Below are 13,159 nucleotides of genomic sequence, written 5' to 3'. Positions count from 1 at the left end.
CGAATTTCAGAGGAATCTCCGTATCTAATGGTTCTCAAGGGATCACAAATAATAGATTTGTCGCCCGATGGATCTGGCAGAGCTGGACAATTACCTCCAGTGGTTGGAATTCAAGGTATAAAATTTCTCCTTCATAATACAATTTTATGGTTTACTATATTATCTATATACTATTTTTTTATAAATTTAAAATCATTTACAGGAGGAGTTCAATTGGATTACGATCGACAAGGACATATGTTATACTGGCTTCAATCAATATCTGGTGATAGTGAAGATGATGAGAACTGTACCGTTTACAGCATGCCTTATGGAGGAGGAAATAAGGTCGAATTCCTGGGTCAGGACAATGGAATAGTTGGAGCACCGTCAGCTATAGCCTTTGATTGGCTCGGAAGAAATCTATACATGTCAAATAGAGTCGCTAGTAACATCGAACTTATACGAGTAGATGGTAAAGTTAAATATAGATCTATTGTATTTGCTAATGATGGAAGTAGAAACTCAATTGCTAAACCAAGAGGAATATGTCTTGATCCAACTGAAGGGTGAGTAAATGCATAAAATCTATGCACATTTTTATTTTAATAAATCAGAAACTGTAAACTAATAAATACAAATTTATTTTCAGAAAAATATACTGGGCTGACGAAGGTGGTTACGGTGTTCCAGCGAAGATCGGAAAAGTGAACATGGATGGTACATATCCAGTCATATTAGTCGATTCTATAGAAAGACCTGAAGCCGTTACTGTGGATATAGAAAAGAAAATAATTTACTTCAGCACACAATATCCTGCTAGCATTGTCAGTGTGAACACAGAAGGAAATGACAGAAAAACAATCCTGACAGAAGCTAATGCTATATCGTATCCCAAAGTAATTTCAGTTCTGGATTCACGATTGTACGTATTGGATCAACGTCACGAAAAGATTTTCAAAGCTGATCTTCCAAACGGCGATAATATCAAGGTTATACTTGATAATGAAAGTGATTTAAAATCTATGACGATCTTCCAAAAAAGAAAAATGATGCATCACCCATGTTCGCAAAACAATGGCGGATGTGAACAAATATGTATTCCGAGTGAAGGTGGATCAAGAGTTTGCGCTTGCTCAGTTGGCTATAGGAAAGAGAATGAAATAAACTGCGTTCCTTATAAGACATTTGCAGTTGTTTCTCAACTGGATCTCATTCGTGGCTACAGTCTTGAAGGCAGCGCAGAAGCAATGGTCCCAGTTACTGGCGTTGGTCACCATATCTTGCACGTTGATGTTCACTTCGCAGAGAACTACATTTACTGGGTGGAATTCAACCGTGGACAGTGGAACGGTATTTTCCGTGTCAGACCTAACGGCACAGAGCTGCAACACATCGTAAAGGACGGTATTGGTAGTAACGGAATCAGAGGCTTAGCCGTTGACTGGGTTGCTGGCAATTTATATTTCACTAATGTCTTCCCACATGAAAATTACGTAGAAATGTCTTGGCTCGATGGATCGAACAGAAAAGTTATTGTTAAGACCACTATGGATGCTCCACGAGAATTAGCAGTTAATCCTATAAAGAGATTATTATATTGGATTGACTATGGTCAATATCCAAGAATTGGAAAGGCTTATCTCGACGGAAGCAACTGGCAAACTCTTGTCACATCTGGAATATCAAATCCTCGAGATTTAACGATAGATATGCTCACTCATGACGTTTATTGGGTAGATTCTAAGCTCGACCAAATACAGAAAATTTCATACAGCGGTGGAAACAGACAACTTATACGATCAAACCTTCCTAATCCAATGGGTATTGCAATACACACAGGAAATGTTTATTGGGTAGATAGAAACTTGCAAACAATTTACAAGGCTTCCAAGTTACCCGGTAACATGTCGATGCCAGAAAAGTTACGAACAAACCTTCCAAAATTGAGAGACATTGTTATTTTCGATATAAATAATCAACCCACAGATGAAAACAATCCTTGCAGAAAACTTGGAAATGGTGGTTGTGATCAGCTTTGCTTCAGTTATCCACCTGATGCGAACAAAGGCTATACACACAGGTGTGATTGTGCCACTGGTCAAATATCTGCTAATAATCCTAAAAAGTGTGATGTTGTCGACGAATACTTGGTCTTCACTACAAGGACTGAAATTCGCGCTATCAACTTAGATCCTAAATCGACTGGTGTACCTTTCAAACCCATTGGAAACTTAACTAACGTCGTTGGAGTAGAATTCGATTATGCAGATAATAAATTATTCTTCACACAAATAAGACCATGGGCAAGAATCGCTTGGATGTCTGCAAACAACCCAGATATATCCGGAATACAAAACATTATCAACAAAAATATAAATCCCGAAGGTATCTCATACGATTGGACGCAAAAGAAAATCTATTGGACTGATAGTTCAAATAATTCTATTTACGCTATGAATTTAGATGGCACCGAATTAGTAATGATTGCAAGAGTCGAACGTCCAAGAGCCATTGTTGTGGATCCATGCAACGGAACTTTGTATTATACTGATTGGGGACGATTTGGCACATCAGGAAAAATTTATAGAACAACTATGGCTGGTTCATTAAAGAAAGCTATTATCGACAAAGATTTATCGCAACCCAGCGGTCTTACAATCGATTTCGAAGAAGACATGCTTTATTGGACAGATGCTGTACGTGAAAAGATTGAACGCTCAAAACTGGATGGCTCGGATAGAGAAGTTTTAATTTCCGCTACAATTTATCCATTCGCAATAACAGTCTTTAGAAATTATATTTATTGGACTGATTTACAATTGCGTGGTGTATACCGAGCGGAAAAACACACTGGTGCCAATATGATCGAAATGGTCAAACGTTTAGAGGATTCTCCACGTGACATCCACATTTACAGTACTAGCCGCCAGAAATGTCAAACAAACCCTTGTAAAATTAATAACGGTGGCTGCGCTCATAGTTGCCATCCTGCACCAAACAATTCAGTAGAATGTAAATGTGACGACAATACTAAATTGGTGAATGAAGGTCGTATGTGTGTCTCAAAGAACATCACCTGTGATCCTAGCAAATTCTTCTGCGCTAATGGCAAATGTATCAGCAGAATGTGGTCTTGTGATGGAGATGATGACTGTGGAGATAATTCAGATGAAGATATTAATTACTGTGCCTACCATTCTTGTTCGCCGAATGAATTCCGCTGCAACAACGGTCGCTGCATTTTTAAATCCTGGAAATGTGACCATGAGAACGATTGCAAAGATGGTTCAGATGAAGAAGGCTGTGTTTACCCACCTTGCGCACCCGGAGAATTTACTTGTCTTAACTCTCGTTGTATTCCAATGTCTCAAGTCTGTAACGGCATTAATGATTGTAAAGACAATATTACTTCTGATGAAACACACGAGAGATGCCCAAGAAATACAACCTGTCCAGCAAATCATTTGAAATGTGAAAAAACTAACATCTGTGTCGAACCTTACTGGCTGTGCGATGGTGATAACGATTGTGGTGATAATTCCGATGAGGATCCGCTACATTGCGCACAAAGAACCTGTCCACAAAATAGTTTCCGTTGTCCTAACCACCGATGCATTCCTGCTACTTGGTACTGTGATGGTGACGACGACTGTGGTGATGGAGCTGATGAACCACCAGAGTACTGTCGTTCAGAAGGCCGCACATGCTTTGGTGATTTGTTCACTTGTGATAATGGAAACTGTATACCGAGAATTTACATTTGCGATGGAGATAATGACTGTTTGGATAATAGTGATGAAGATTCAAGGCATCAATGTAATGAACGAAAATGTGATCCTGAAACAGAATACACCTGCGAGGAGAACAGACTTTGGAACAGAGCTCAATGTATTCCTAAAAAATGGTTATGTGACGGTGATCCTGATTGTATTGATGGAGCAGATGAAAATTCAACCATACATCACTGTTCAACTCCGACACCGTGTACAGAAGATCAATTCCAATGTAACAATGGCCGATGCATTAATGTAGGTTGGGTTTGTGATCACGATAATGACTGTGGAGATGGATCTGACGAAGGCAAGCAATGTAACACGCAATACAAGAGCTGCACAGACCAGGAATTCCGGTGCCAGAATTTCAAATGTATCAGGAACCATTTCAGATGTGATGGTGAAGATGATTGCGGTGATCATTCAGATGAAGTAGGATGTGTTAAAGAAAATAAGACATGCCCCACTGGTCAATTCAAATGTAATAACGACCAATGCATTGACAATAGATTAGTTTGCAATAAAGTGTCTGACTGTACAGATGATTCAGATGAGCCAGCGCATTGTAATGTCGATGAGTGTGCTAAATTAGAAATACATCAATGTGGCCATAAGTGTATTGATACTTTAACTGGGTACTATTGCGATTGTAATCAAGGTTATAAACTATTAGCTGATGGAAAAGCCTGTGCAGATATCGATGAATGTATAGAGACGCCAGGTGTTTGTTCCCAATATTGTTCCAACACTCCAGGATCTTATTATTGTAAGTGTAATGATCAATACTATGAAAGGGAAGCTGATGAACATACATGCAAGAGAAAAGATAACACAACCGCATGGGTCATATTCACAAATAAATACTATGTAAGAAATATGTCGACGGATGCTTCATTGTATAATTTAGTTCACCAAGACCTTATGAACGTAGTTGCCATAGATTTTGACGTCAAAGAACAACAAATTTATTTCGCAGATGTGTCTGCTAAAACTATATACAGATCAGATTATTCCGATCCCAATCCCAATAAAGAAGTCGTAATTAGGCATGATTCCCATGGTCTGGAAGGTATAGCTGTCGACTGGATAGGAAGAAAGTTGTACTGGCTAGATAGACATTCAAAGAATTTAGACGTCGCGGAATTGGACGGTACTAGAAGAAAAACTTTGAGAACTGGAATTGCTGATCCTAGAGCAATTGTTGTCCACCCTGGTATTGGTTACTTATATTTCACATCGTGGCATTTACAGGCATACATAGGAAAATTGGGTATGGATGGATCCAACTTTACTGCTATCTTAAACTGGGAAGACGATATCGCATGGCCTAATGCGTTAACTGTTGATTATTTCACTGACAGAATATATTGGGCTGACGCTCACTTAGATTATATCGGATCTGCTGATTTAGAAGGTCGTCACAGACATGTTGTATTATCCGGTACCAAAGTGCCACATGTGTTTGCATTAAGTCTCTTCGACGACGAAATCTATTGGACTGATTGGAACCTGAAAGCAATTAGCAAAGCGAATAAGCACTCTGGTGAAAACTTAGTAACGCTTAGAAACACGACTCATCGACCATACGATATTCACGTTGTGCATCCTTTAAGACAGCTTCCTTACACGAATCCTTGCGGTACGAACAACGGAGGATGTTCGCATCTGTGCTTAATAGCCCCACCCCACGAATCTAGCTATTTGAATATTGAAGGGTATGGTGAAGAAGGTGCAACGACTTATAAATGCGCTTGTCCGAACCAGTTCTACTTATCGAGAGACATGAAAACATGTATAGCTAACTGTACAGATGGCCAACATAGGTGTAATGGTCGCGATGAAAAATGCATACCATGGTTCTGGAAGTGCGATGGCGAGAAAGACTGTATGGACGGATCTGACGAACCAGATACCTGCCCTGTTAGACATTGCAGAGCTGGTTCCTTCCAATGTAAGAATACTAACTGCACTCCGGCTGCTACTATTTGTGATGGTACAGATGATTGTGGAGATGGCAGTGACGAAGCACAATGCGCGCATGAATGTCCACAACTTGAATTCAAGTGTAAAAGCAGTGGAAGATGTATATTAGAAAGTTGGAAATGTGATGGAGACACTGACTGTAAAGATAACAGTGATGAAGACCCAGCTATGTGTCATAACCGGCCATGTAATCCAGATACTGAATTCTCTTGCAAGAATGGACGTTGTATACCTAAATTATGGATGTGCGATTTCGATAACGATTGTGGCGATGATTCTGACGAGCCAGCATACATGTGCCGGCAGAAGAATTGTACTACTGGGTGGAGAAGATGCCCTGGCCAGTCTAATTATAGGTGCATACCGAAATGGTTGTTCTGTGATGGTAAAGATGACTGCAGAGACGGTTCCGATGAGTTGCCAGAAAATTGTCCATCGTGTGTAGGTGAAACTGACTTCACGTGTGAAAACAAGCGGTGTATTCCAAAACAATGGCTTTGTGACTTCACCGATGACTGCGGAGATGGTAGTGATGAAGCAGAATCTGTGTGTCAGCATAATTACAGAGAATGTTCGGAATCTGAATTCAAATGTGGAAATGGCAAGTGTATATCGTCAAGATGGCGATGTGATCATGAAGACGACTGCGGAGACAACACTGATGAAATGGAGTGCGGAGGGTTCAAATGCAAGAACGGCACATTCCAATGTAAATCCGGACACTGTATTGCCGCATACTTCCGCTGCGATGGCGACAGGGATTGCAGAGATTTATCTGATGAAATTGGATGTCCACCAAGATTCCCTGGCGGCCGATACTGCCCTGAGAGCAGGTAAATACTGTATTTTTATGAATAACAACACACGATAAATTACTGAAAATTGTTTCAGTTTAATAAATCCTATTTTTAATATTTAGATTCCAGTGTGGCAACAACCTGTGCGTGTCGCAGTCAGACTTATGTGACGGAACCGACGACTGCGGCGATGGATCAGACGAAGCTCCAAGCATTTGTACCAACTTCAATTGCGATACTCTCAGACGCTTCCATTGCGATAATCACCGTTGTGTAGCAAGGTAAACTATTATTCATCTCTACATTAATTTATTTATACATGTAATTCAATGATATCTTTAACTACAATGACTAATAAATAACATGGTCTTTCTTCTTTTCATGTTTTTTTTAATTTTAATTTACCAGGTATCAAGTATGCGACGGAATAGACAATTGTGGAGATGGTTCAGATGAGAACAACATGACTTTATGCGCTGCTCGAGCGAGGCCCTGCGATCCAATTACGCAGTTCCAGTGCGCCAACAAGAACTGCGTGCCGCGGACTGTTATGTGTGATCACAACGATAATTGTGGTGATGCGTCTGACGAGCGAGGTTGCCACTTCGCTTCTGGCTGCTCAGTGCAAGACAAAGGTGGGTTTTTTGTGTAATATGCGTCGTATCAGATTTTTATTTTCTTTTCCATGATTGTAACAAGTTTTTTATAACCTATATCACTTATTCACCATATCACTTATAAATTCAACTATATTTTATTATTTACCTTTTTTTCTCACAACTTTTGAACCGTCCAATAAGTTTTGACACAACTTGAACCTTGACAATATTTTTGAAGTGACACTTCGTTATCGGGGTTGGAAAAAAATTTAGTGTAACATTTTTCCGTTACGCGCCATCTTGTTTTTATCCCTACCACGCGTTTGACGTATTTCTGTAAAGTTGCATATAGTAAATTATTTTTTTTAAAATAAGGTCATAAAGAAGTTTCACTTCTTACGTGTGTACACTAGTACACGCACACTTTTTTTTTTATACCGTTCATTACCATCATATTATAATGCAATTTCTAACAACGTTGTTAATATTTCCAGGCGGTTGCGAGCACCTATGCACGAACCTGACAGCCGTGGAGGGTTCGGAAGGCCTGTGGGCGGGCGGCTACATCTGCACGTGCTTCCCGGGCTGGATCATCTCGCCGGCCGACAGCAAGCGCTGCGTCGACGTGGACGAGTGCGCCAACGGCTCGCACCACTGCTCGCACATCTGTACCAACCTTAATGGCAGTTATTCGTGCTCTTGCCGCGATGGCTTTAGGTAAGGATTTTAATTTTGACGTGATTTGTACCATATTTAAGTAACTCAATCTTTATTCGTTGCTAAAAGTATATATTTATGCCTGAGATAATATGTCTAAATGAACTTCTTTATAAAATAGTTTTATCAAGGTTTTATCTATCATAATATGAACATTGTAGTAAAAATCATTACTTACTCAATATATTCCTATGCTTTTGTATTGTGTGTTTGTTTCAACTGTTAAAACGAATTGTTTTATTCTAGATTGGCCGATAACCTTTCCGGAGTTTGTAAAGCGTTAGAAGATGAATTGGTGTTGATGTTCGCCAACGGCCCGGAGATCCGCGCTTTCGTACAGGACAAGAATGAAGAGTTTGATATCATCACATCCGAAAAGAGAATAGAAGCCATCGACTACGATCCTAAGCAGGAAATGGTGTTCTGGGCTGACAGTTATGACAGAACCATCAAACGGTCATACATGATTAATGCTTTGAACGGACAAGTAAAGAGTGGTTTTGCTCAAGATCTGAAGGGTAAAGGTAACGCTAAACCGACAGGAATAGCTGTGGACTATGTTGGAGGAAACCTCTACTGGACTGAGACGGATAGAACTGGCTCTAAACCTAAGGGCAGAGTGATGGTAGCAAGGAATGATGGTCGTTACAGACGCGCTCTTGTATCTGCTGGCATTGAAAACCCGACATCATTAGTACTAGATCCGCAAATGGGTAAAATGTTCTGGGCTGACGCTGGCTCTGCACCTAAAATAGAAACGGCGTGGATGGATGGTTCGAAGCGACGACCAGTTGTTACTGAAAATATAAGACATCCCACAGGTTTAGCTATCGATTATGCTATGGACCATACTATTTACTGGGCGGATACTAAACTAAATACAATAGAAATGATGAGACACGACGGTACGAACAGAAAGGTGGTTTTGAAGGGAGACTTCCTGAAACATCCTTTGTCTTTGGATGTATTTGAATCGTCGCTGTATTGGGTCACCAGGGACACGGGAGAACTCGTCCGACAGGATAAGTTTGGAAGAGGAGTGCCATTCGTTATATCTAAAGATCTAGTCAATCCATCAGCTGTTAAAGGTATTTTTTTTTTGTGACATTATTTTAATACTTAAATATAGAATAAGTTTTTGCGTTTATTTTTGACTTTAATATAATTTCTACGCAGTAAACTCGATTAGCTTTTTATTTATTTCATTTTCAAAATTAATGTGTTTTACTGTTTTTTTTTTATCGATGATGACTAGGTTATAAACTAACAAGTGGGAATAACTATAAATCATGATTTATTTGTTTTTTTTTTATCTTATTATGGCGTAAAATAAACGTGTAAATCTTTCGTAAATCTGTAACGTGTCTGCTTGCTGCAGTGTACCACCGGCAACGCTACAACACGTCACTGTCGGGCCGCGCGGACTGCGGCCGCGCGCCGTGCTCGCACCTGTGCCTGGCCGTGCCCGCCGGCCACCGCTGCGCCTGCCCCGACCAGCAGTACGCGCCCAAGCGGGCCAGCCCCGACGTGCCCTGCGATGCTGGTACCTTACCTTCACTTTAAATACGAATATTAGAAATACTTATCAAATTATAAATTTTACGTTGTTGAAAGTAGGCATTTTTTATGAAATAATGTTTAATGTTTAATTTCAACGTTTGAAATTGATGCTTCTGTTACTTTTTGTTTCTTGATTTCGAAATTTTTATATGAATCAATAGGTACTATTGGTTAAAATTTCAAAGCTACAAACTCACGTTTGGACTAAATTTAAATTATAATATTTAACCAATAGGTACGTAAATAATAAAACATATTTAGCGCATAATTTAATTTTATATAAATACGTTCAAAACTTTTTATAATTTTTAACTTTATAAAAGAGTAATATTTTTTATATCATATTGTATCACTTCACCTAACCTAACTTTATTTATTTCCCTCCAGCGGTAGAACGCGAGCGCGCGTTACCGCTCGCGTGCCCGTGCCAGAACGGCGGCACGTGCCGAGAGACCTCCACTGGTGACGTGGAGTGCGTGTGCCGCGCGGGGCAGCTGGCGCCGCACTGCGCGAGCGCGGCGCCCGCCAGCGAGGCGCGCGCCGCGCCCGCGCTGCTCGTGCCGCTGCTGCTGGTGCTGCTGCTGGCCATCGCCGGGGCCGCCGCCTGGTTCGTTATTAGGAAGCGCCCGTTGTGAGTATTGTTTGTATTGTATTTAGAAAAAATATGACACTTTCAAAAATAAATTCGCATAATTTTATTGAAGTATGCATTTTATGACTGCTAGTAGTCACTTTAATTTGTTGATAATTGAATGATTTATTTTAGTAACCTTCGTTCGTATAAATAAGCAATTGACTTGCAACAAAATAATTTACTTTTTAAGAGAATTTTTTTTTTATAAAATCAAAAATAGTATTGCATGAGGATAATTTGGAAATGAAACATTACAATTTATATTATTATTCACCATAAAATGAACATAATATTGTGTGTTTTATTCTTGTTATTACTATTCTCTTCTTAGATTGTGCTACAATATGCATATTTGCAAACGATATATAATCAATTTTATTCCACTTACAGCGGTAAAGTGAGCGGCCTTAGCAGCCTAGCGTCCTCCCAGAGCGTGTCCTTCCGTCCCGGCTCCAACGTGGAGCTGGGCGGGGTGGGGGCAGTCCCGGGGGCAGGGGGCACGGCCACGGGGGCAGCGGGGGCAGACGCCTACTCGCTGGAGCCGCGCAAGGGCAGGGACTTCACCAACCCGATGTATGACGCGGTGACGCGGGCCGCTCTGCCCGAGCCGGAACCGTTACGTGAGTATAGCTGTTTTTAGTTGTATTGTTTTTTCAATGTATTCTATTTTATAGTAGTACAATCAAGTTTTTAAATAAATAAATACATATTATATCTATTGACACGTTTCGAAATCATTATAGTTTCTGACTGTCTTCTCTGTAGGAACTGGTTTAATTAAGTAACTCTATTTCCGTGAACTACTTATATCTTGATAATAAATAACTAAACAAGTTTTGATTAACAAAAATGTTCCTGCTAAACTAAAATTAATGAACAGTTAAGTAACGTGACTTTCGATCTACATCCTTTTTATCATATTAATATTATTTTTTTTTGTTTTTCAGCGGGCATATACGAGGTACCTGAGGAACTAAAAGAAAAGGTTGTATCGGCGGTTATATCGCCCTCATCAACGGAGACGCGCGGGGGCCCCGGCAAGAGGCCCCGCGCGCTGGACCCGGCCGCCGACACGGGCGCCGACACGCAGCAGCTCGTGCGCGAGGACCGGGACTGCTAGCGGGGGCCGGCGCGCGGGGCCTCCACCCCCCGGGGGCCCCGCGCCGCCCCCCGCCCCCCGGGGCCCCGCGCCGCCCGAGCGCTCCTGCTGAAGCTGCGCAACTGGAGGCCCCGCCGCCAACGCGCACACACTGTATTTTACTGAGACATCTGAAATAGTTTCACTGACTAAAACATCTTATAAGTATATTGAATGAATATTTTGTGTGTCAGAATTCATATCGACAGTGTTTTAAACGTTATTTTTGTCGGTGAAATCGAATTATTGCTGCGGATTCATTAACAAAATATTTGTTTTTATGATCGGCTCTTATTTTTTCAAAAATGTCCATGAAATAACTGATTTAAAGACGCTTATTTTGTTGATGAGTCTGTAGCGCGTCCTAGCTCCACTATGAATTTTTAAACTTAAGTAAATGGTGTTAGCTAGTTTCTTAGTGTTGTAATATTTGACTATATTTTGCGAATCGCATCGTTTCACTCGTTTCGGAGATGCGAATAGTGGACCTAGTGAAGTATTGACCGCTAATGGAGTCGATCGTTGAATCGACTGAATATACAAAGTATGAAAACTTACTTATACCTTTGTTGTAACTTTCCATATATTTTATTGACTGTTTTTATTCTTTCTTCCCTTCTGTTATCGCGTTTCTTTCCTGTTCAACGAGGCCGTACTTACGTGTCATTCCTTCTATGTGAAATAAATCATATCAACGAGTGATAATTGCTAGGTGTACTTTATTATTAGTGTATAACGTTCTAACATTCCAAAATCAGTATAGACTTAATAATTCCTAACGTATGTATAAATGAAAGGTATATATATTATAAGTAAATGTTTTTAGTACATAAAGTTCGGTTGGATATCGGCCCGACTCGGGCTCGGATTCGTTTGACAATAAGACGTAACTATTTAGAAAATTATTTATTTATTTCGTTTTAAGACTATGTAAAATATAGCAATGTTGTGTTTTATAATTGTCTATTGAATGTAAAGTTTTGTGGGATCACTGAGGGTTGCCATACAAAGTGTGAGATATTTCTGTTGTTGTAATTTTTAAACTTTATGTCAATTTTTTTTAGAAAGGCTATAAATTGTAAATATGCATACAGTGTTGTGATGTACATTATAAATGAACGAAATTTTTATCAGCTGTTTATAATGTATAAATATGTACTATTACTTGTAGGCAGATAATGATGAAACATCACAATTTTATTATGTTAGAAGCGACCACAGGACACATTAAAAATAAAATATTATTATACATAAATGTAAAAAGTTACAAATCTGTCAATATAATATTTAAGGAGATGAAATATTTTTGTATTGGGATTATTATTATATAGATTATACTTAGTTGTCTTTGACTATAGTCGAGTTGTGTAAAAATTAAATTAAATGAAATGAATTTTATTTCTGATGTTTTATTTAATCTTACTTTCCTTTAACTAATTCTAAACCCAGTAGGCGCGTTCTTCAGTTATTTTATGTATACATATATAAAACTTAGGTGTACTTGAAGTATGATAAAAAATTCCGACAATGCATTTGAGATCTTAATTTTAATAAACATCCAAAATATGTCGAATTTTTTAAATATAGCTTTTGTAAAGCTTCTTAAAATGTTTGAGAAAGAAAACCTAGTCCACTTTCTAAAAACACAAGTTAGGGGGCCCCGTATCATTAATACGGCTGTAGATTCGCCCCTGTATTTACCGAATACTAATCAGTTGGCTATATCTTAATCTTCTTTCTTATATATAAAAATGAATCGCAAAATGTGTTGGTAAGCGCATAACTCGAGAATGGCTGAACCGATTTCGACAATTCTTTTTTTATTATATTCCTTGAAGTACGAGGATGGTTCTTATGTAGAGAAAACGTAAACATGTACCACGGGCGAAGCCGGGGCGGACCGCTAGTATATTATATAATCTTAATCTTAATATACATTTATAAATCTCGTGTCACAATGTTTGTTCTCAATAGAC

At 39.3% G+C, this 13,159-nt stretch overlaps 1 protein-coding gene across 1 annotated transcript in view; it reads left to right on the top strand.

Moving 5' to 3' along the window:
- The window catches only part of mgl (low-density lipoprotein receptor-related protein megalin), a 148,986-nt gene extending 136,405 nt beyond the window's left edge, over positions 1-12,581 (top strand). Inside the window, exons 17-27 of the mRNA XM_089701921.1 lie at positions 11-115; positions 203-548; positions 632-6,571; positions 6,658-6,816; positions 6,944-7,170; positions 7,629-7,851; positions 8,098-8,939; positions 9,230-9,394; positions 9,799-10,042; positions 10,436-10,665; positions 10,993-12,581. Coding sequence (XP_089558047.1) covers positions 11-115; positions 203-548; positions 632-6,571; positions 6,658-6,816; positions 6,944-7,170; positions 7,629-7,851; positions 8,098-8,939; positions 9,230-9,394; positions 9,799-10,042; positions 10,436-10,665; positions 10,993-11,165 — 8,654 coding nt within the window. The 3' untranslated portion in view covers positions 11,166-12,581. The remainder of the gene's footprint in view (positions 1-10; positions 116-202; positions 549-631; positions 6,572-6,657; positions 6,817-6,943; positions 7,171-7,628; positions 7,852-8,097; positions 8,940-9,229; positions 9,395-9,798; positions 10,043-10,435; positions 10,666-10,992) is intronic.
- Positions 12,582-13,159: the final 578 nt, after the last annotated feature.

This window comes from Colias philodice, chromosome 12 (genome assembly GCF_061535455.1).
Source record: "Colias philodice isolate Cphi_HAF_F1 chromosome 12, ilColPhil1 Martin Lab GWU primary, whole genome shotgun sequence".
Lineage (NCBI taxonomy): Eukaryota > Metazoa > Arthropoda > Insecta > Lepidoptera > Pieridae > Colias > Colias philodice.
This window is presented reverse-complemented; position numbering and strand designations above follow the sequence as displayed.